The sequence below is a fragment of the Verticillium dahliae genome, genomic scaffold (assembly GCF_000150675.1).
Source record: "Verticillium dahliae VdLs.17 supercont1.3 genomic scaffold, whole genome shotgun sequence".
In the NCBI taxonomy this organism is placed as follows: Eukaryota; Fungi; Ascomycota; class Sordariomycetes; order Glomerellales; family Plectosphaerellaceae; genus Verticillium; species Verticillium dahliae.
The window spans coordinates 1,316,333-1,337,663 of record NW_009276940.1 but is presented as its reverse complement, the minus strand read 5'-3'; the positions used below and the strand labels follow the sequence as shown (position 1 = coordinate 1,337,663).

Sequence of the window (21,331 nt, the reverse complement as noted above, 5' to 3'; positions counted from 1 at the left end):
ATTCCAGTTTCGGTGTCGGAACCACGTTTCAAACTGAGGTCTCAGCGACGACATCCGTCATGAATGCGTATGCTAAGCGGCTCATTGGACAGTGGCAAGGTGTCGGAAGCCAGAGCAGCCGGCATGGATAATGGAGAGTTCGATAGCGTCATCCACTGAGCAACGAGGAATAATTATAATTGAGTTTAATGAAGGAACCACAAATCGCGACTCTAAGAAGTCCGTCAGGGGTCTCGGCCACCTGTAACCCCCAAAGCTTTCTAGCGAGGTTTAGCTCTGTAGTTCCGCTTGTGAATTTTGGTGTTGGACCTGAGAGGAGCTAGCAAGCCAACTGTGTAGTAGACGAAAAAAAACTAGACTCTCCCAAGACACCAGGTCACTGTATTGATGGATTTACCAGCCCATGTTGCTGAATTTCATCGCGCACTGCCCAAGCCATGATCATACTGAGCCTCCCTGATTGAGATCTCTATGGGTCCCCAAAGTCAGGATGCAACCATCAACGGCCGGCGAGGATAGAAATCGATTTGCTACCGAGGGTGACATGGTACGAGGCTCTAGGAATTCTTATGCGTGTGTATACGACGCTTGAACCTAGACGAGCACACACCTTGACACATCTGTATCTACAATCAGCAGGCTTAATGGATCTGTAGGCAAACTTGAGTACAACGGATCGGGCGCCCTTTGAGACACATGCTGACGTTGCCACCCTCAATCGCGTGGCTTGAGGCAGTGCAGTCATTGAAAGCAAGCAAAGCGCACCCGCTCCGCGGTACGTGACCCCCCGTGCGGGGCTGGAAGAGCGACCGGACCAGTCCCGGGGTCGTGGCCCGAAGCTCCGGAACCCGGCGCCGTGAAAAAAATCCATTTGCAGCACAACCCCTCATTTCATGATGGCGGTTTGAGTCCAGGGTTGGGAATCCCACAGCGAGCTTCGCCACACTGGACATGCCCGAATGCAGTGTTTTTTCAATACCCATGGGGCTGCGCCTCAATGCTTGCAATCGAATCCGGGCCTCAAATCATCGAACGAGCACAATGTCATGCTGTGCCGCCCACGCGTTGGCCCGCGCGTCGACAGCCGCACAGAATGATTGGACTTTCCCCGCGATAATGTTCATCCCTCGTGGCTATCTGCAGTCCGTTTATTAACTTCAGCAGGTATATATTGTGTCGGCTACCGATGGAAGCTTTGCCCTTGTACACTGTACCACCCGACCAAACAAGCTTTTTTAACCTTGTTAAGCTACTACAACCATAGACCTGTCATCATGGTATCCTTCCTAGGAAAGGTAACCGAGAAAGCCCGCTTGATCGAGCGCGATCTTCGAGCTGCTGCCACCAAACCACCGGCCGACAACACCGGAGCACCCCCCGCCTACAGTGTCGAGCCCAAAAACGATGCTGCCCCCTCTGCTATCGCTGTGGACCTGGCACCGGCTCTCGGTGAACTCAGTCTGAGCGGTGCCGCTGCTGGGAAACCCACGCCTGATGCCTGCCTCGCGCATCTGCGCCTGCTGTTTGCGTTCCAGGTGCTCAAGAACGAGGTGGGCTACACAGACGGCCTGTGGGAGATCTGGGATGAGCGAGCCAAGGGAAGCGCGCAGGTTCTGGCTGCGCTACGAGAGAAGCGATGGGCACTGTATGTTGCCCGGGCTGTTGACCGATATGGGGCGTGGTGGCAGAGCTTTGTGCCAGACATGCTTCTGGAAGCGGATCTCGTAACTCCTGGTGTGGTCGGAAGAACGTCAAGATATGTTGGATTTGTTCAAGAGGCCAAGCCGATGAAGTGGACGGAGGAAATGTTGCCGCCGCTAGGTAAGCTTGCTTTGATCTTGACCCTGGTTGCAGGAACTCAATCTTTGACCGAGTATTGCAGACGTGTTGATGGTATGGCATGCACACATGCTGAACCCGAGGCTTTATTTTGAGGTTTGTGGTTCCCTTGTCATTTCGTCTAACCACAATCGACTACTGACCTAGAGATCAGGACTGTCTCCGTTATGGACACGACTCCATCTGGGCAGGCGGCATGCCTTGGGATGTAGTCAACAAGGCTATTGACAGCCAGTTCAACTGGATTTCCACCGGAGATCGGCTTGCAAATTGGATCGCACGAACAGATGCCGCCTGGAAGAATCAGGATGACGCCGACATCAAGGAGCTGCGGTGCCCAGCCTGCCCTGCTACAGTTCAGATCCCTTGGACAACATGTGGTCTTCCTAAGGGTTACAACGGCACCAGGTACGTGAATATACAAAAGGACCATGGAAAATATCTGACACAAAGTTAGCCGCCCCGGAATTGCAGGCAGCGGCTACGGTGACGGGCAATTGGAAGCTAGGTGTAACGCTTGCAACTTTGTTGTCACGCACGACAGCCTTCGCGTCACCAAGCTGCTGAAAGACATTCAAAACGCGACTAAAAGCGGCACAGCAATGCCGGGAACTATCCTTGACCTGAAGACGGGGGTCCCTGCTATGATCAAGAACGACGAGAAAGACGAGCATTATCAGCTATTCCCGTCTCGACTGGCTTGTCATGGCCTTCTCATTGAAGTTCTCGGCATGATGGACCCCAAGAATGATAAGATACCCACCATGCTCGCCGTCAAGGATATCGTCGAAACTTATACCGGTAAATTCGCCGACTCATCAAAGCTCAAGCATGTCCAGGACAAACACGGCTTGAAGAAAGCCACAGAATTCAGATTGAGCTTGGAGGCAAGGCAGCAGACAAGGAGAATGATGTCAAGATACTGGCAAAATGCCTCGCCTTTTTCGATTGACTTGGCTGGGTGCGTGACAAGACAGAGTTTGTTTACGGAAAAGATGGTTACAGTGGGTCTTCTGGTGTGTCTTTTGTCAACGAGTGTTGTACTGATCTTCGCCCATCAGTTGAACTGGCTTCATCTGCCGACGGCAGAGCAGAGCCTGCTGAAGAATGTCACCAAGTACGAACGCTTCTTCGACATCATGGCCGCGAACCCAGGTGAGGCGGCTGTTCCTACATTGGATGTTGACCTCGCGTGGCATACCCACCAGCTTAGTCCGAAAGCGTACTACGAGTACTCAGTATCGATGACTCGAAACTTTGTGGACCATAACGACAAGGTTGATGAAGAGAAGCTTGGTGTGTCTTTTGAGTGGACGTCCAAAACGTACGAGAAGAAGTACAATGAGGTGTACGCAGAGTGCCGTTGCTGGTATTGCGAGAGTTTGTCTACCCCTTCCGATTTCTGTTCAATGTTATAAAAATGCAAAGTCTAACAAGCTTTAGCCGTACGCATGCAGTCCATCCCAAAGATTGCCAAGATGTTCGCCAGCTCGAAGGAAGAGAAGTGTAAGCATCGGGTGCCTGGTCCCCAGTCGCTTCACGACGCTAACGTACTCCACAAGCGAGTGGAACACACAAGCGAGTGAAACACTCCGTCGCGATTCCCCAACCACCTATCTTTCATCACCTTTCTACCCACAATTAAACATGGAGACTCCTTGCAAAGAAGCTCAATTGATTCTTGCTACCGAAGCTATCAAAAAAGATCCCAAGCTAAGCATTCGGAGCGCTGCGAAGATCTACAGCGTGAGCCATGTGACGCTAGGCCGACGACTGAAGGGAACTATCTCTCGACGCGACAGCCCTCCGAATTCGAGGACATTGACTTCCTTAGAGGAGCAGACAATTATTGAGAGTATTCTGGACCTGGATTCGCGATCATTTCCTCCCCGGCTTCGTGACGTGGAAGATATGGCCAATAGGCTGCTCGCCGACCGAGGCGCGCCACACGTCGGAGTCAACTGGGCTTCAAACTTCGTCAAGCGACAACCACAGCTAAAGACGCGTTTCTTTCGCAGATACGACTATAAGAGGGCCCAATGTGAAGATCCAGACGCGATAAACGCGTGGTTTCGCCTTGTACGGAATGTGGTTGCGAAGTACGGCATTGCGGCCGCAGATATTTACAACTTCGATGAGACCGGCTTTATGATGGGCGTTATCTCAACAGGAATGGTCGTCACAAGCTCGGAAAGGCGCTCAAATACGAAGCTCATACAACCTGGAAATCGACAATGGGTCACAGTGATCCAGGGGGTTAATTCCCAAGGCTGGTGCGTCCCGCCGTTTATCGTGGTCGCAGGCAAATATCACCTCTCGAGCTGGTACGAAGAAACATCCCTACCAAAGGATTGGGTTATCGCCACGACTGAAAACGGATGGACTACCAATAGAACAGGACTGGAATGGATTCGGCACTTCGATAAGTACACCAGGCCTCGCACAACAGGCACACATCGACTCCTCATTCTAGATGGACATGAAAGTCACCACTCGATCGAATTCGACGCCTACTGCAAGGAAAACAACATTATCGCGCTCTGTATGCCGCCTCATTCATCTCATTTACTCCAGCCTCTCGATATTGGCTGCTTTGGCCCGCTTAAGCAGGCGTACGGTCGGCAAATCGAGAAGAAGATGCGGGCGGGTATAAGCCATATCACCAAGGAAGACTTCTTCCCTGCGTTTCTTACAGCATCCCAAGAGGTAATGACGGAGAAGAACATCCAAGGGGCCTTTAGGGGAGCTGGACTCGTTCCTCATAACCCGGAAGCAGTCCTTTCGAAGCTGGATGTGAAGTTACATACCCCAACGCCTCCAGGGAGCAGTGGAGGGATACCCGAACCTTGGGTCTCGAGGACGCCCAACAATCCGATTGAGACGACTTCGCAGTCTGAGTACATCAAAAATCGGATTGCCCGTCATCAAGATAGCTCACCAACGTCTATTCTCGGCGCCGTTGACCACTTAGCAAAGGGAACGCGGAGTATCATGCATAAACTCACCCTCGTACAGTCCGAGGTCCAGCTCATACGAGGGGAGCTAGAGACCCTAAGCAAGCGTCGCAGAGCGAAGAAAAAGCGTCTCAGGCAAGGGGGAAGCATGTCTATAGCCGAAGCAGAGGACATTCAAGCCCAGAATGAGGTAGACGTCCAGATGAAGCAGGAAACGCAGCTGAGTAGGGGTCGTAAGCAGGGTATAGAATTGGCCCCTCGACGCTGTGGAACATGCGGCAAGGCAGGACATAACTCAAGGACCTGTCAGATCATTGTAGCTATATCAGATGATGATAACACCGATTGATTTAGTTAATTCAAGTCGTCGTGGTTGAGATATCTGGGGTTTTATTTGTGCGGTCGTGGTTGAGTGTTTCACTCGCTTGTGTGTTCCACTCGCTTGTGGAGTACGTTAGCTCCTTCTGCTCTCTACCCTGTTTTCTGACACGATTTTCTTCAGTTTTGGAGTCCTACCACGCATCTGGCAACTCCTCGAAGCACCCCTTGCCGCCGAACACTCCGTCAGCGCACATCTCCACCCACAATGCCGTCCACACTGTCGAGACCAAGTCCCGCAGTGCCACAACGCGCATGCAGCGTATGCTCTTCCGCAACGGCATCGACGAGTATGAGATCAAGGCCCGCAAGAAGGCCACAAAACCTCTCCCCACAGGCGAGCCACGCATGGGGCAACGTGAGGACACGGCTCTGAAGTGGGGTGTGAGGGTGCCGCTTGCGGGTCCCTGGGTCAGTATCGCCGCTGCGACGACGACGGCAGCCATGTACGCAACGCCGCCAGGAGAAGTATACACTGGGCCCGGGTCAGTGGGGAGCTGCGCGTCGGGGACGTGCGGCGGTCACAGCGGGTGCGGGAGCGAGACGCTGGGCATGTGCTCCGCGGGGTGTGTCGGGGTAAGTTCCCTCTTTCGGCTGTCTGCCCGTCGGATGTGTTACCCACGATTGAGGGTCAAATGCTGATGTGAATTTGCTTTTGATTGTAGTCTGGCTGGTTTGGCGGCGGTGCAGGATGCACAGGGTTTGGGGGTGGCGTCTAAAGTCATGCTGAGATAATGTTTGCGTACGAGAATGGTCTCAATCCCTAATGCAATTGAGGCTGGGCTCGAATGAGTATTTTTCCTCCCTGTTTCGGCATTTGGCATGGGAGCAATATTGCCGTTTTTATAGGTGGCATAGTTATGAACAGAATTTGGCACCGGCTATTGGTGGTAGGCCGTCTTCCTCGGGTTGAGCTTTTCGAAATAACCTATAGTATTTTCATCTTTCAAAGCATCACTTTTCATTGAGCGTACCAACATATTGATTAACAGGGATTGAATCCGAATCACCATATATGCAACTCCGGGCTTTCGTATCTACGCATCGGTGACAAGTATGGGTGCATGTGTTCATCAGTCGCCAGCGATCCATATGCCTTCCACAGATCCGACATCAACCATACTGGTTTCAAATCATCTCTAGTGGCGTGGCTGACGTGTATCCCGGTCTCTCAAAGACCGGTTCTCATCTGTCAAGTCAACGCACTACCCTGCCGGAAGAACACGGGGCAGTGCGCTTGCGAAACAAGATAATCATCCTGACACGAAGCTTTGCGTGTCTTGGCATCCTTGGCCCCAAGCAAAACCAGAGGAGCCTCAAGTCTTGGAGCAAGCCCACTTGGCTGCGCCAATGCGGCAAGCACGGCGGCGCGCCCGACGTGTGAATGACATGGTAGTGATAGCTTATCTAGATGGCAATAGGGCCAAGGATGTTCATAAGCGAGCCAGATTTCACAATGCTGGAATGGCCAAACCCGGAGGAGAAGTTCAGCACAGAGCTGATGCCGCTCCACAGGGGGCCTTAATGGGGTCGTTGTGGATCTTCACGAATTTTGACACTTACAAGTTGCTTGGTGAACACTTGGCTCGATTCGGGGAGCTTGTTTCTCCCCTCTGTGAAAAGTAGTCTCGTCCGCTCGCCCGCATGTTTGCCCGTCCTGTCCAGTGGATCGCGGTGTTCGTTGCGCTTTTCCTTCATCTACCGCGTCATTTCTGAGATGACACTGACGTCGCTTGTAGGCCGGGCTTACAGTGTGTATGCAGACTTCAAGTGAGTTCAGGCAGGCTTGTGCAGGTGTTTTAACTCTGTGCCATCAAGGCGCTGCTTCCTCCAACATGTATCATCCTGTACCACAGTACCAACCCAGTTTTCATTGGGCAGCTTAGTGCAGGGGTCAGGCAATGAATGTTCAACGCTACGAATAAGGCCACAAATAGGATGGGAGGATGACATGCGTAATCGGTTGCCTGTATGTTTGTACATCCCGTAGTCTTCGCACCCCCTGTTCCGGAGATATTAGATGAAGTACAAGCTACAAAGTTCACACCACTAGAAAAGGATTCCGATCCGTGAGGGGCTAGCTACCCAATTAATGGCAACCTCGCGATGTAACAAGGTTTGTGGGGTGAACGGTCTTCGTGCCGCCCTCGTGGGGAATGGAAAAGGAAGCACGAGCGGTAGGGCGGAGAATCAGGGGCGAATCACACTTAAACATATGCTATAAAATGCAGTAGATGATCACAGCGGTCGTCGAAGCTCGTGGTTCATTTCCAGCTTTCCACTGTATCCTCCTGCTCTCCCGCGCCATCCTCTGCCGTGCACCTCCCTTTGTCCTCAGCAGTAGGCCAAACCGAAAGAGAGAGTATTCCATGGCGACCAATCAACCCAGCGTCGAGCAGAATTCAGCTCCTTTGACCGAGGCAGAAAAGCAAAGCATGCTCAAGATGGAGCACGCCGAGAACAATGAACTCGATACAAAGCTTCAGACAGTACACAATGACCCAATATTCAGCGACCCTGATTACCAAGCGAAGGAAAAGAAGATGGTCCGTACGCTGGACTTGACTCTGCTTCCAATGCTCTGGATCTTGTACCTTTTCAACTACCTTGACCGAACAAATGTTGCGTGAGTAGGGAGCAGTCCCGGGGCCCTTATGCGAGCATACAAGACTGATTCAAACCTTAGACAGGCCAGGTTGAACACCTTCGAGGCGGATCTTGGAATCAATGGCAGCCACTACAGTACTGCCGTCGCTGTCCTAACAGCAGGGTAAGTTTATATGCCTTACAATACAGACCAAGCCACTGACTGATGTGCTCCAGCTATATGGTTGCACAACTGCCATCAAACATGTTGATTACTAGGGTCCGCCCAGGCGTCTACCTACCGTGCTGCGCACTGCTTTGGTCCGGAGTCTCTGCTTCAACAGCTGCAGCCAACGACTTTGGCTCGCTTATTGCTGTTAGGTTCATACTGGGCATTGTCGAAGCTCCTCTCTTCCCTGGTGTAAGCACAGTAGCCTCAACATGCACTTCGAAAGGTATCGAAACTGAGAATATTTAGGCCGTGTACCTCATGTCCAGCTGGTATACCCGTTCTGAACTTGCCTTGCGTACGGCCATCCTATATTCTGGTTTGGTTCTTGCCCAAGCCATCTCGGGTCTCATCGCTGCTGGAGTTTTCTCTGGTCTACACGGTGCCCAGGGCCTTGCTGGCTGGCAATGGCTGTTTATCATTGAAGGCGCCATCGGTGGCGCTCTTGCGCTGCTCGCCTTTTTCATGCTGCCAGACTATCCTCACTCGAAGACAGGCTCCGCTGCCAAGTGGAGCATGTCCGAAGAACTCCGTCACCTTGCGGCAGTCCGCATGGCTGCCGACCGAGTATCAACTGCTGAGGAGGAGCAGACTGTATGGAATGGCCTCAAACTTGCCGTCACTGACTACAAGACTTGGGTCTTCGTGAGTAGTCCCTGCTTCTTCTTACTTCGATTGCATGAGCCTGTAGCTGACCATATTTTCAGGTCGTCACCAACATTTGCATGACCTCGAGCTACGGCTTCAACAATTTCTTCCCCACCATCGTCAGTGGTTTCGGCATCGGCTCACGCACAGTTTCTCTACTTATGACAGCGCCGCCCTATATTGTCGGTGCCATCATGTCCTTCGTCGTAGCGTTTAGCTCCGACCGTCGAAAGGAGCGCGGCTACCATATCAGCGCCAACGTCGCCATGGCCATTGTTGGATTCATCATCTCTGTTTCGACGATTAACGCTCCTGCTCGCTACGTCGCGTCATTCCTTTACACTACCGGCTCTTTCTCTGCGAATGCATTGGTTTATACATGGGCTGTCTCGACACTTTCGCAGACGCCCGAGAAGCGCGCTGCTGCTGGTGCTATTGTGAACATCATGGGCCACATTGGTAACATTATCTCGCCTTATTTCTTCGTTGATTCGCACGCACCTAGGTATACGATGGCCATGATTTTGATGATGAGCTTCGGAGCTTGCACAATCGTCTTGGCGAACGTTCTGAAGTGGCTCCTGCGCAAGGAGAACAGGAAGCTGTTGGTTGAAAGTGAGGCTGCTGGCCGTGTCTACAACCCGTACACTACCTAAGCAGACTATCCGAGAGACATCAGTACAGCAACAATCAATGACATTCATTTCGCATCGTAAAATGCACATGGACCACTGTGATCACCTTTTATTGTAAACGATGATTGAGTTAGCCCGCAAAGGTACAAAGAGCTGAGCTTCCTCAGGCTCATAAACTTGCATACGTTTCCCCCTTGACCTTCACTACAGACAGCACGGAACTACTCCACAGCCTGCCATATATCCTTGAGATAGCTTGCTTCGGCAACGCCTCCCCTCGCCTGCGCAAACCCTGCCTGACCTTTGTTCCACGCCTCGGCGCTGTCGACCCCATACTGCGACGAGTGGTATCCCACGCTGCTGTTGCCGTATTCATATCCAGTAGGAGTGACCCAGTCGCTCATGGCATTCGCATGCTGGTATGACATGCTGAGCATCATGTTCGACATGGCCATTGCTGACTGCATGCTTTGCATTTCATAGATCATCTTGAACCTCGGCACGGTCTGCTGATAAGTCTCCCAGCGCTTTCGGCAAAACGCACGCAGTTCCGTCGCGTCTCCCGCCTCGCAGGCTTCTCTGTACTTGCCCCTCATGCGATCCGAGTACATGCAACAAAGCGTCTCCCCCTCGATGAGAGCGTCATGCAGCTCCATGCTGGCAGCCAGAGAGGTTCCTTCGACGGCTGTTTCATAGCATTCTGGGCATATGGTGCAGTCCTGCCAGCCATACCACTTGCTCTTCGCCGCCAGATTGAAGTTCGGACAGACCGGCAGCGCGGCGTAATTCTTCACCCACGTCTCGTAGGCACCCCAGTAGCCTGTCTCCGAGGCTTGCTGCCAACGATCGACGAGGCCATTGAAGCGTGCTACACTGGGGTTGAAAGCGCACCACGCTGTACCGGCGACGAGCTGTGGCTCAGACCCAAAAAATGCCTCGACGCCGTGCTGCACGAGGATGCCTGCATGGCATGCCTCACACACGCCAAAATTTGCTGCGCTGCCGCTCTTGAAGTTATAAAACTTGCCGTCGGTGATTCCTGTGCCCTTGAAGCAGCGCGGGCTTGAAGCAATCTTGGCCGCTGCCTGGAGGATGACTTGAACACGCAGGCCCTTGGTTCTTGCCAGGTAGACGCATTCGCCGAGGTTGATGAGTTGCAGGTCACAGGCGCGCATGCAGAGCTTCTCCTCTACGCCCTCTGCCGTATCCGCAAAGTCGTCGGCGTAGGGTGTCATGGCGAGCTGATCTAGGTAGCACGTCTCGCAAAAGTCGAGGTTTGCTACTGATTGCTTCGGACGATACCAGTTACATTGTAAGGCGTTGATGTCCTTGCCCTCGCAAGCTGGCAGTGTCATGCGCTTCTTCGCTGCTTCGACAAATTCCGCCCAAGCGGTATCCTGGTCCCTTCGCCTCGATAGTATCTGCAAAGCACGGCTGACATAGGAGTAGCTGATGGTGCAGGTCCATCGCTCCGACGCGCCCTGGACTTGCTTCAGAGGACAGAAGCGGCCGGCGAACGCCGTGCCGAGAACGATGTCCTCGTGACAGGCCTCGCAGGCCACCATGCCGAGCTCGCCAGCGGCTAGGCCAAACCATTTGACCCCATCCGTGCCGACAGCCCCTGCAGCCTTGGTGCAGGCAGGGACAGAGGGACGGCGAGATATGTAATCCCGTAATAACCCCAAATTTGCCGTCTGCTTAGCTTCTGGCCAGAGGCTCTTCGTTATTCGCGGGACGTTGAAGCGGCACATCAACCCGGACTTGATCTCACTGTCGAATTCGTGGGTCAACTGTGAAGAACCGATATACGTGTTGAAGCACCAGCTACAGATGCCAAAATCGGCACAGCCTCTGAGATGATGCCAGGTTGTTTGATAGTTGACAACACGGGTCTGGGGGCAGACGCGAAGAGGTGAGCTTGGGGTGTTCGTTGTGGTGACCGGCGTCGCAAATGCGAGGGGTTCATACGTAGGGTCCTCAATCTCCATGCCATATCCTTGGGGCGTTATAGAAGCAGGCTGGTCCGCTAGCTGGATTTGAGACACAGCTGAAATGAGCTTCGACATGAAACCTTTCTTCTTCGGAATCGGTGGAGGAGCTGGCGCCACAGGCTCCGAGAGTCTCACAGCCTCTTGGGAATATGCCGCACCAAACAGAGGTGGAGGAACCAGGCTACTGTCGCCGGGGTTTGAGACTGGCAGGGAGTAAGGTTGGGTGGTTGATGACTGTGGATTCCAATGTGGCTCTCGCTGGTCGATACTTGAAGCTGGAGCGTCGTAGACCTGCGGCAAGAATGGTAATGCAAAAGCTGGCTTTGGAATTGGCGCTGTGATAGGCACAGGTAACGACTCTTGATATGACGCCGGGGCTGGTATCAAAATTGCGGTAGGGGTTGAGTCTTGGATCGCCGGCGGTGGTGCTGGCGCAATAGTGGTAGCTGGAGATGATACTGCTACTGGTGGCGTGGCTGATGCAGATGTTGCCGCTGGCTCTTGTGGCAAGATTGGCGCTGCGATGGGGATCGATGGCGGCGCATAAAGCTCGACAGGCTCTTGGTTAATTGCAGAAGCGTCGACGTGCAGTGGCTTGTATTCTGGAACATGAGGAGTAGGCGGCAATTCCGCAGGGGCCTCACTTGGCACGGAGCCAGGGAGATCTTCGACGACATACCGATCATTACCGTCAGGACCGGGAATGAAACGTATTGCCTTCTTTCTCTCGTGGTCGATAGAGAGAATGTAACCTTGAGATCGGTCCGCTGCCTTGGCTGGCAGGATCGACGTGACAGGAGAGACTGCCTGGGAGATAGGCCGTCGGCCAGAGTCCTGGCGTTGAACGGCACCGACGGGTTTTCGGGTGATTGGAGCTGGGGAAGTTGAACCCGCTGGACTGCTGATGGCTGGATTGTGGGATGGAGACACTGTCGCAGACGATTCCGATTGATGTTGGATCGGCGGGCTGGAGGGGGTGGTCTGGTACCGCTGAGCAGGCGAACCGCTTAGTGGCGAGACTGATAATTTTGGGCTTGGTGAAGGATATGCAGGGATTGAGGCGTGATGTTGAACTGGCGACGGGATAAATGGGATTTCATGGTGTTGTTGAGTGACGGAGTTCTGCGTGGACGGATGAGTGACGGGCACCGATTGATGCTGAACTGGCAAGGTATACACTGCTGGTGTAGTCATCTGTTCGGACGGTGGGTTGTAAGGTGCCAGCGCCGGCTGTTGGTAATGACTGGCTTGGGCCAGGTTGTGAGGGGTTGCAGGGCTGTACGCAGCCGCAGTCGACTGATGTTGGGCATTTAGGGGAGCAGTTGACGCACTATAAGGTTGCGGCTGCTGCTGTTGCTGCATGGGAGCGTTAGGAGCCCTGACATGGGCAGGGCTCCACGGCTGAGGGGTTTGATTTTCCGCGCTGGGGGGCTTTATCGTCGATATGTTGTAGTTCGATGAGGGAGGGCTCGAGTATCTCGCACTCATGCCCTTGGCCGCTGTGTATGCGTTTTCCAGCTCCTTGATGCTTCCCTTGACGAGCGAGCTCTTTGCGACTTCCGTCAGGTGGGGCGAAACATTCTTCTTCAGCCATGCTGTTGTTTTCTTCCCAGAAAACGAGGACAGGGACATTCGCTGTTGATTTGGCGGCCGCTGTGGCGGCTGTTGTTGCTGCTGTTGCTGCGGGGGTAGGCTATAACCCTGCTGTCCGTATGATCCGTGATCGGCCTGATGATATTGATGATGAGCAGGAGATTGCCATTGGGCCGATGGCTGCCATGCTTGAGCGGGTTGAGCGTATGTATGATGATTAGACGCGACACTCGGAGCTGCTGGCGCCTGACCGGGCACTGGCAGTGATGTTGATCCTGGAGGGGCCGAGTACGAAGCCGGCGGGGGTGGGAAATACGAGTGGGCTTGTTGAGGAGCCGCTGGAGGCAGCCCTCTTCCGAAGTTGTCCTGGGCAGGCATGGGCTGGTGAATTGACGACGGAACGGAATTGGCTCTACTGAGTGAAGCATCGTGCAGACCATGGGGCGTTGACTGTCCTGCTCCCTGCTGTTCAAGCTGGCGGTAAGGGCTGGGAGGGGGCGGAGGGTATTGATGACCCGAAGGCGTAGAGTAGTGATCCATCGGAGAACGTCCCTCGGCAATATGCTGGCTCGTCAAAGTGAGGTAATCGTAAAGGCAAGCAAGGTCCAAAAGACGAGTCGTTCAGCAAGGCGATTTCAAAACACCATTGGCGCCTTGTCGGAATAAGTACGTATTGTCAATGAGGGGCACACATCCCCACTGGCCTGAAATAAGCAGACATTGCCGACAGAGATGATTGCGCTCTGGTAGTACGGATGCCTGTTCCCCCGCTGACAGCCTACGTGAGGCATACTGTGATGGCCGAGCCTCTGGTGGCTGCATGGAGGTGCAGGGTGATGCCTAGCCATCTTCAAGCCATTTGCCATGACGGCGAATCAAGGGTGAGGAGCGTCAGGCCAAGCATTCAGACCCCTGGGAGAGCTGTTCAGCTGCGGTATCCTTTGAGCCTGGACGGCGATGCAGGCAGCCCAAAATATACTAGATCATGCGCCACGGCAACGTTGGACAACAGGGGTCCTGCTGGCATTTGCTGAAAGAGCAGAAGGTCCTGTCCCAGTGTCTTTCTTGTGTTTAACGCGAAATGTTGATTCTTCTTTAAGCAAACTGCCTACCACTCCAGTCTATCATCGCACTCAAGAGCAACGTCAAACCTCGCATCTCCCCTCCAGACCTTGCTTCCTGAGTTGCAGGACGCCACCACAGTTCGCAACTGAGAGATCAGGGAACCAGGCCCGCTGGCAAAGACAACCGTCCGCCCGCGAATTGTTCCCTCCACAAAGGCTGACACAATGACATCCAAATCAGGGTGAGTTCCAGTCATTTGCAGATCGAGCGAAGCGCTGTTTCGCGAGGAAGACGAAGATGAAGATAAGGTCGCGTCAGCCGCCTGCTTCTCTGCTTCTGGGCTGAGGCCTTCAGACCCCAGATCTGCCTCTCCTTGCCTCGTCACGCGGACGTGGATCTGGATACCATGCGACTTGGGCGCCGCGAGAAGGACTTCTAATTCAGGCTGCACCCACTGCACGTCTTGGCGGCGGCGGACCGCCCAGACAAGCTCAATCTTTCTGTCAGGAGTGCCTGGCTGTTGGGCGAGGTGCAACAGAACGGGAAGCACATAGGAGATGCCCGTCCCGCCAGCAACGCAGAGGACGTTGACTTCGGGCGTTAGGTTCTCGACGAGGGACTCGCCGTACACGCCAGAAAGGATCACAGGCGTCGTCTTGGCAGATCCATCCTGCACGGCAAGCTTCCGGCCAGCGAGGCTTGCGATCTTCTTGGTCTCACCCTTTTTGGCGCGGAATATGTAAGCGTGTTCTACGGTGCCATTTTGGTCTATAGCGAGGCTGAGGGGCGTAAAGGGGTGGGACTGCCAGATGGAGGACTCGGAGAAACAGAGGTAGAAGTGCTGACCCGGCTGCCAGGGACTTTGCGAGTGCCTGAAATCAAGGCGTACAATGTCGCCATTGTCTGGGTCAGGGAAGACGGAGAGCACAGCTTGGGCAGCTTGGAAGCCCATAGTTCCGTTGGGTAGGTACTGGTAGTGGACGAGGGCAGACCGAGCGAGACGGGCAAAGCGATCGAACAGCCAGATGGCGAGGCCGGGAACCACTGTAGGTAGTATTGTCAGCGATCATGCTCGAAAGAAGGCCGGTGCAGCCGCAAAACATACTGAAGACCTTCAAAGGCTGCCAATGACCCCAGCAGGCACCTATATACACCATGGCAAGCACGTAGTGCGACTTTCGGAAGAACTCGTACCCTGTGAGGCGGATACCCCACGGAGTGCTCAGAACAACCAAGATGAAAATCAGGATCATGGCGACGCAACCCCAGATCATATATAGCTGCTTGATCCATTTATTAGCGACAGCAGGCTGGGGTTGGTACAGGACCGCCTCAATGACGGTCCAGCCGATGGTGTGCGCTAGAGACTGTGCGAAAATGATACATCCGAGCCACCTGTGAAGAAAGTTGAAGTTCTGGTAAGGAATTCCAGTGAGGATCGAGAGTATCGACTCGCGACTTGATAGTAGAATCGAAAATGGCGTTAAAGCGTACGCGAGAGTGCCGACTCGATCAGACCATGCACCAACGCTGGATCGCGTCTGGAACAGCCCCGGGTGAGCCTTGACCGGCGTTCTCCATGTCTGGTAGTGAATTCCCATGAAGCTGAAGAGCGCCAGGTAGCCAGTCAGTGCAACAAGGATGAGCACCTGCAGGCGAGTGGTCCTGCCAAATATGAACCTGATTGAATCAGGAAGAAAATTCCGGCGCCGCATCGCAGAAATTGACCTGGCCAACCGGATGACGGATGACGGAGGTGTTTTGTTCTTTTCGTCGTCGGCGGCAACGCCTGGCATGGTTTCGGCGGCTTTGGGTAACGCGCAGAAATGGCGACCGACGGCGAGAATAAGAAGAATGCCGCCCAGCGTGGCCCAAAGCACCCCGGTGTACTTCATGCCGACGGCGTGAGAGCCGTAGACAACTTCAAAGTACTCGCATGTTCCAGGATCGTTGGTGCAGGGCAAAACCCGAACGGCATAGCCCCAATAGTTGACCAGAGATCCTTCGCTGATGTTCTGAGACTGGTAGCCTTGGCGAGCCACCAGCTGCGATGAGGACTTCATCATTTTCCTTGTCTTTGATGATGGCCTTTCGTTGTCGAGTTGTTGTGTCCGAAAGCAAAAGAAGGTACAAATGGTGCAGTCGGGAGACTCTGCTATCTCAAGAGGAACAAGAGATGGCGTCAATGGTTAATGTAAACGTCGTTCCAGCCGACATAGGACAAAGTTCGGCTGCATATATGGGCGAAGAGACTGCCGAACATGCTCACCAGAGGCCCAGGCCTACATGGCTGGTTCAAGTACGCTATTCAGACCCGAAGAACCTTTAATGCTGCAGACTGTGTCCCCTCACCTATGGGCGGTTTCGTCGGGGATGGACTTGGTGAGCAAGTTGGTGGATCGTCGAGATCGAGGCAATACATGGCTCGCCCAAGATGTAGCATGACTCAAGTCAAGAGCAAGTTTCCGAGCCCCTACTTGCCATACTGACAAGGGAAACAGCCCACCCTTTCATCTTCGAAGTACCGCTCGACGGGTCACTGGCGCGTTTGGAACCCGAATCCCAAGCATTCGGCAGGCCCGACATCCGGAACATGGCATGTGCGCCATGTGCCATCGCCAAACGAGCCAATGTCGTGAACTGTCATTGAAAAATATCCACGTTGTTGAGCGCCGATCTTCCGTCATCCCTGGCCGCGGGTCTAAAATGAGCTCTATTGAGCAAGTTTCGATTGGCGCGCGACGGCCCCACGGCTTGGTATTCAGCGATAACTTTTCCTTCGTCTACCATTCAGGGTTCCATTTCCTGCACGTCAAGCTTGTTCTGGGCTCCGCATAACTAGTATTCAGAAGGTTTGTATGCTTGGTAACGCCACTGTCATGATGCCGGGTCGGCATGTGGGAAATCTGCCGACGGAAGGCGAGTGGCTTGATATAGGCCAGGCCGTTCACCAGGTCTTCCAAGGGAAGGTAACCATTTTTGCGGCATCTCACCATTCTCTCAGCGACCTCTAGCCTCATCTTTTGTATTCGACAGCGGTCCTAGCACTCAAGTCTCGATCGCAGCTGTCGAATTTTCTAGGCCACAAGATTAATGCCATAAACACCGTCCATCATGAATCACGGCACTGCGGAAGGCTCGGCCTGTAAGGTCTCGGTATTGCCTTCTACCTGTTACTTCTCCCACATTCGAAGACTTGCGTACTGACAGGAGAGTTCCAGATGCTGTGGAACTGGGACACTGTTGACGCTTGTAAGTGAACGACCTTCGCATCCTACGGCTGCCAACTCCGTTCTCTGACAGTCTTTGCCACAGGTTTCCTTGCCGAATCCTGGCAGATCGAGAATAATGGAATGATGGCCGCATCCTGTGTCGGCGTCGCCCTCCTCGTCGTGGTTCTTGAATGCCTTCGGCGACTAGGCAAAGAATATGACGGGATGATCATCCATCAGGTACAGCGTCGCGCTGCGTATTTGTCAACCGATCACAAAAGTCCAAGAGAGAGCGCCGGCTGCTGCGCTCCACCAGACTCAGTCGCCATTATGCCACCGCGCATGCTCACATTCAGAGCGTCCCCATTACAGCAGGTCGTGAGAGCTGTCGTTCACGCTGTGACGTTTGGTGTTGCATACATTGTCATGCTCCTCGCCATGTACTTCAATGGATATATCATTTTCTCCATCATCATCGGAGCAGGCTTAGGCAAGTTTCTTTGTGACTGGCTGGTTATCAGAGTGCAGGTTGGTGGCGGCGGCAGGGCTGGAGAAGAAGCGACTGGCATCGATGAGACGACCGTGTGTTGCAGCTAGGCAAACCAAAAGGATTAAAAGATGGACATGGAATTTCCGGTCATTTTGGGAAGCCTTTTTGCCTCTGCTACTGCTCTGATTAAACAATAAAGCCAATGGTCTGTCACCGAGGAGTGTGCCGTCTTGATAAAACCTGCCTTGGGAGCACAGGGATACGCCGCTGCATCGGCCACACCATCGTCTGGGCCTGTGGCCACAATCCACTAACAAGCCCAGGAGTGAAGATGTTGCAAATAGGCTGCCGAAGATCCTACAGGCAAAACCTGAATGCTGTCTTCATGCATCCTACAGCAGGTATTGAGGCTGCACCTCGATGCGAGGATGCCATCTGTTTTCGACAGAAATCAACGTCCCCGAAAGTACAGCCCAACGATGGATACATCGCTCCTAGTCTTTCGGACCGTGAATGACAAGCATTCTTCTTTATCTCAATTTAAGGATCGACCGAGTCGCCAACAATGTCTGCAGCAGACACTTTTCGTGAGCTCACCCACCACACCTTTGCCACATGGCCAATGCCAGTGGACAAGATTACCGAATCAGGCAGTTCTATTAATGGAGTTTCGGGCGCCAAGGCGGCCGATGCCGCCCCCACCTCTCGCGTCATGTTGCGCATCTTTCACCAATGGAAGCCGACACGATGCCTCAACTGGAACACCTAAGAATCGGATCATCGCAGCGAATCATTGCATCACATCGCTAAATCGATTTCATATCTGAATACCAGTTGCCACTGGAACATGCACGATGGTTCATGGTTCACCTGAGGGAGGGGGTGCTGCCGCTGCTTGCACTCCAAGTCAATGGGGTTGGAATCTCGAGAGTCGCATCATCAGCACCATGCTTGAGTTCAGGAAAATGGCACAACGAGCAAGGAGATGAGCATCCTGGAACGATAGATAAACAAGACACAATTTAAATGTGAGCTAACAGCACTGTAGATCTCAGGTGCATGATATATGATAGTCACAGGCGATGGCCGAAGCCAGTTGGGGGCAGATCGTTGATTGCTGGGGAACCATTTGCAAGTGGGACGGGCCTCAGCACTGTCGAAGCTGCACACGCACAAAAGTTCCCAAGTGGTCATCGAGGATCATCGCAACAGGCTCTGGGAAGCCCCCCACTCGGAATCCTACACAACCTTAAAAAAGAACATTGCCTCCCTCAACGGGAGGATTGATCCTACGCAGTACTTGAAGTAATGATGAGCGTCACCAAACATGAGGATTCATCCTCATCAACGCCACATAATCACCTCTACCTACAAGCGTCATCATCCTGTCGGGTCCAGGCCCAACCTTCTCAGCGGGTGTGGCGTCGGACCCCTGAAGCTATCTATTAAAGCTGATGCAAGAAATCGTGTATATTACCTGTTTTGGGTGTGATCTGAGTATCCTCTCATGTCTAATTATTATATGCTATTCTGAGATCACAGCATCGGATGCAATTATGGCTCAGGGCATCGGGGGGGTGATCGGCCGAACCTGGCAGGATGGATGGAGATGGCCAATCGTCGATTCATTTCCTCACACATGTCCCTTTCAAGTTACTTGTTGACTAGCTGCAAATTTTCAGGCTAAGGAATCAACTGAGGAGGTTCTCAAGATCGAGACTCTATATAATGATGGCTTCGCTTCTCGATTGAGAGCGTATTCACCGACAGCGCCTTAAAATCAAAACCTAAGCAACTTTTGCTTCTGCCCCATTACTTCAAATTCATTCCTATTTCTCTCACCAACGTCTTACAAGCCGACTCAAGCAGCCCGCGCAGAGGGACAGTCATTGTTATCTATACAATGGGCAACTACAGATCCGCACTCCTCCTTTCTATCCTCGCCGCGTCCACCGTTCAAGCTAGCTTTTGGACACCACCCAAGGGCCACAGCCCCCCTGATTGCGAGACGACTACCACTTTTGCAACTCTTACCGTCACAAGCTCAGAGATTGCTGGTCCTACTGCTGGGCCCACTGGCGGGCCCATACCCCCTATCCCAGAGCACTCCAGTGCGATCGAGGAGCCTGTCTACCCGCAGCCCTCAGTCGTTGATCCCACCAGCCCTTGTCCTTCGGATCAGCCAGGCAAGCCCGGAAAGCCCGAGAAGCCGCACAAGCCGGGGAAACCCTAGGACGGCAACAAGCCGTGGCGAGGCGACAAGCCATGGAGGGGCGACAAGCCTTGGAAGCACCACAACAGGCCAGGAAACAATCGGCAGGATGGTCGTTATGATTAAAAGGCCACGTGGTAGCGGAGCGGACTGTTGCTACCAGGATGTTCCAACATTGAGCGATGATGTTTGGCAACTCTTTGTATAACTTGATTCATAGTCAAACGTTGAATAGTTGCATTACTAGAAACATGACGTACACAATAGTATCGACCTAGATGATGAAAACTATGCATGCTCGCCCAGCTTTTTTCGAACAGTGTATTGGAGTATCAAGTTAGCCGTCGTCCAAGCAGGTCACTGTGGAGACGCAGGCAAACTACGGATGACCATTATGTTCAAGAACCTGGGTACCTATCCAAAACTTGCCGGTACTTGCAAGCTCTCTCATCGCCCCTAGATGGCGACTTTGTGATCGAGCCTGTTTCAAGTACCCGTTAGTGCAAGTCTATGTGTGTCGTTCACGGAGGCAGCAAAATGGTCGTTTCCACGCCCCCTTATGGGATTGCCTGTTGAGCAGGAAGCCACATCCCATTCGCATCATGCTCTGGCACTCGCTTTGATGAGAATCACTCACGCGATGGAACAGCGTCCCGGACTTTGCCGCACAGCGGCAGTCCACATCCCTTTCACAAGGGAAGTACTACCATCGTGGCTAAATCGCAAGATTTAGGAGCTGCGTCCACAGGTATCACGCTGCATAGATGCTGGTTGAGCAAGCGTTGGGTCATTCAAGCTTCACTGATGAGCACAATGCCCAGCCAGGGCTAGAGACCTATCGCCCGGCGAGTGTTACCTTGCAATTTCAGACCAGCTTGTTCCGTTCGCCCACAGTATCGAACAAATTTGCTCAGGCACGAGCAGTGTACACTTCCACAACGGGCACATGTTTCCACCTGCCTACCTGAGTTGTGATACGATTGCCGCAGATCCGCAGTACCCAGTCACGGGCCACGCGTCAAATGCATCTGATATTGGTAGGAATACTTGACATGGTCAAGAACACCCATATCAGGATGCATCGAGTCATGGCCGGCAGGTCTGTGACAAAAGCTCAAGAGCGAACCACATAATTGTTTAGACTATCGGGCGTATGGTCAAGGGATCGCCGCGTTGTCGAATTGAGGTTGTGCTTTTAGAGAATAGAGCATTGTTGCACAGCAGTGTTGCGTCGAATGTCAAAGCCAATGGGCTCATTCATGCTTAGTGCAGGAAATGAGGATGAAGAAGAGAGTTTCGGCAATCTCAAGATTTCGTCGATCGCTTCCAGCGTGCACTGCCTTAGGCTAGCAGCGTGGTGCTTTAGAAAAAACTAAGTTTTTGGAATTGTGACCTGAGGGCTATTTGTTGGCATGGAAGATTTTAGGTGAAGGATTTCCGCACCAAAGCTGGGATTTTCAAGACCTGCTCTTCAATTACACCATCACACCTACAGTACC

At 53.1% G+C, this 21,331-nt stretch overlaps 7 protein-coding genes across 7 annotated transcripts; 5 read left to right on the top strand and 2 right to left on the bottom strand.

Moving 5' to 3' along the window:
- Positions 1–1,274: 1,274 nt before the first annotated feature.
- VDAG_02050 (uncharacterized protein) lies at positions 1,275–3,349 on the top strand (the record flags this gene model as incomplete). The annotated part of the gene is made up of 6 exons (XM_009658079.1): positions 1,275–1,821; positions 1,883–1,935; positions 1,994–2,247; positions 2,297–2,855; positions 2,901–3,187; positions 3,283–3,349. 6 exons carry the CDS (start codon positions 1,275–1,277, stop codon positions 3,347–3,349), a joined length of 1,767 nt encoding a protein of 588 aa, XP_009656374.1.
- Positions 3,350–4,389: 1,040 nt separating this feature from the next.
- VDAG_02049 (uncharacterized protein) lies at positions 4,390–5,890 on the top strand (the record flags this gene model as incomplete). Its single annotated transcript, XM_009658078.1, has 3 exons — positions 4,390–5,220; positions 5,296–5,747; positions 5,837–5,890. Exons 2-3 carry the CDS (start codon positions 5,427–5,429, stop codon positions 5,888–5,890), a joined length of 375 nt encoding a protein of 124 aa, XP_009656373.1. The 5' UTR covers positions 4,390–5,220; positions 5,296–5,426.
- A 1,725-nt stretch (positions 5,891–7,615) lies between these two features.
- On the top strand, positions 7,616–9,290 carry VDAG_02048 (MFS transporter; the record flags this gene model as incomplete). The annotated part of the gene is made up of 5 exons (XM_009658077.1): positions 7,616–7,797; positions 7,858–7,941; positions 8,037–8,178; positions 8,236–8,631; positions 8,694–9,290. The coding sequence occupies 5 exons, from the start codon at positions 7,616–7,618 to the stop codon at positions 9,288–9,290; spliced, it is 1,401 nt and encodes a 466-aa protein (XP_009656372.1).
- Positions 9,291–9,316: 26 nt separating this feature from the next.
- On the bottom strand, positions 9,317–13,393 carry VDAG_02047 (uncharacterized protein; the record flags this gene model as incomplete). Its single annotated transcript, XM_009658076.1, has 1 exon — positions 9,317–13,393. One exon carries the CDS (start codon positions 13,391–13,393, stop codon positions 9,491–9,493), a length of 3,903 nt encoding a protein of 1,300 aa, XP_009656371.1. The 3' UTR covers positions 9,317–9,490.
- Positions 13,394–13,961: 568 nt separating this feature from the next.
- Positions 13,962–16,166, bottom strand: VDAG_02046 (ferric reductase transmembrane component 5; the record flags this gene model as incomplete). Its single annotated transcript, XM_009658075.1, has 2 exons — positions 15,024–16,166; positions 13,962–14,962 (listed from the first exon to the last, which is right to left on the bottom strand). Exons 1-2 carry the CDS (start codon positions 15,982–15,984, stop codon positions 13,962–13,964), a joined length of 1,962 nt encoding a protein of 653 aa, XP_009656370.1. The 5' UTR covers positions 15,985–16,166.
- An 866-nt stretch (positions 16,167–17,032) lies between these two features.
- On the top strand, positions 17,033–17,934 carry VDAG_02045 (high affinity copper transporter; the record flags this gene model as incomplete). The annotated part of the gene is made up of 4 exons (XM_009658074.1): positions 17,033–17,074; positions 17,140–17,170; positions 17,222–17,712; positions 17,878–17,934. 4 exons carry the CDS (start codon positions 17,033–17,035, stop codon positions 17,932–17,934), a joined length of 621 nt encoding a protein of 206 aa, XP_009656369.1.
- A 1,589-nt stretch (positions 17,935–19,523) lies between these two features.
- Positions 19,524–19,853, top strand: VDAG_02044 (uncharacterized protein; the record flags this gene model as incomplete). Its single annotated transcript, XM_009658073.1, has 1 exon — positions 19,524–19,853. One exon carries the CDS (start codon positions 19,524–19,526, stop codon positions 19,851–19,853), a length of 330 nt encoding a protein of 109 aa, XP_009656368.1.
- Positions 19,854–21,331: the final 1,478 nt, after the last annotated feature.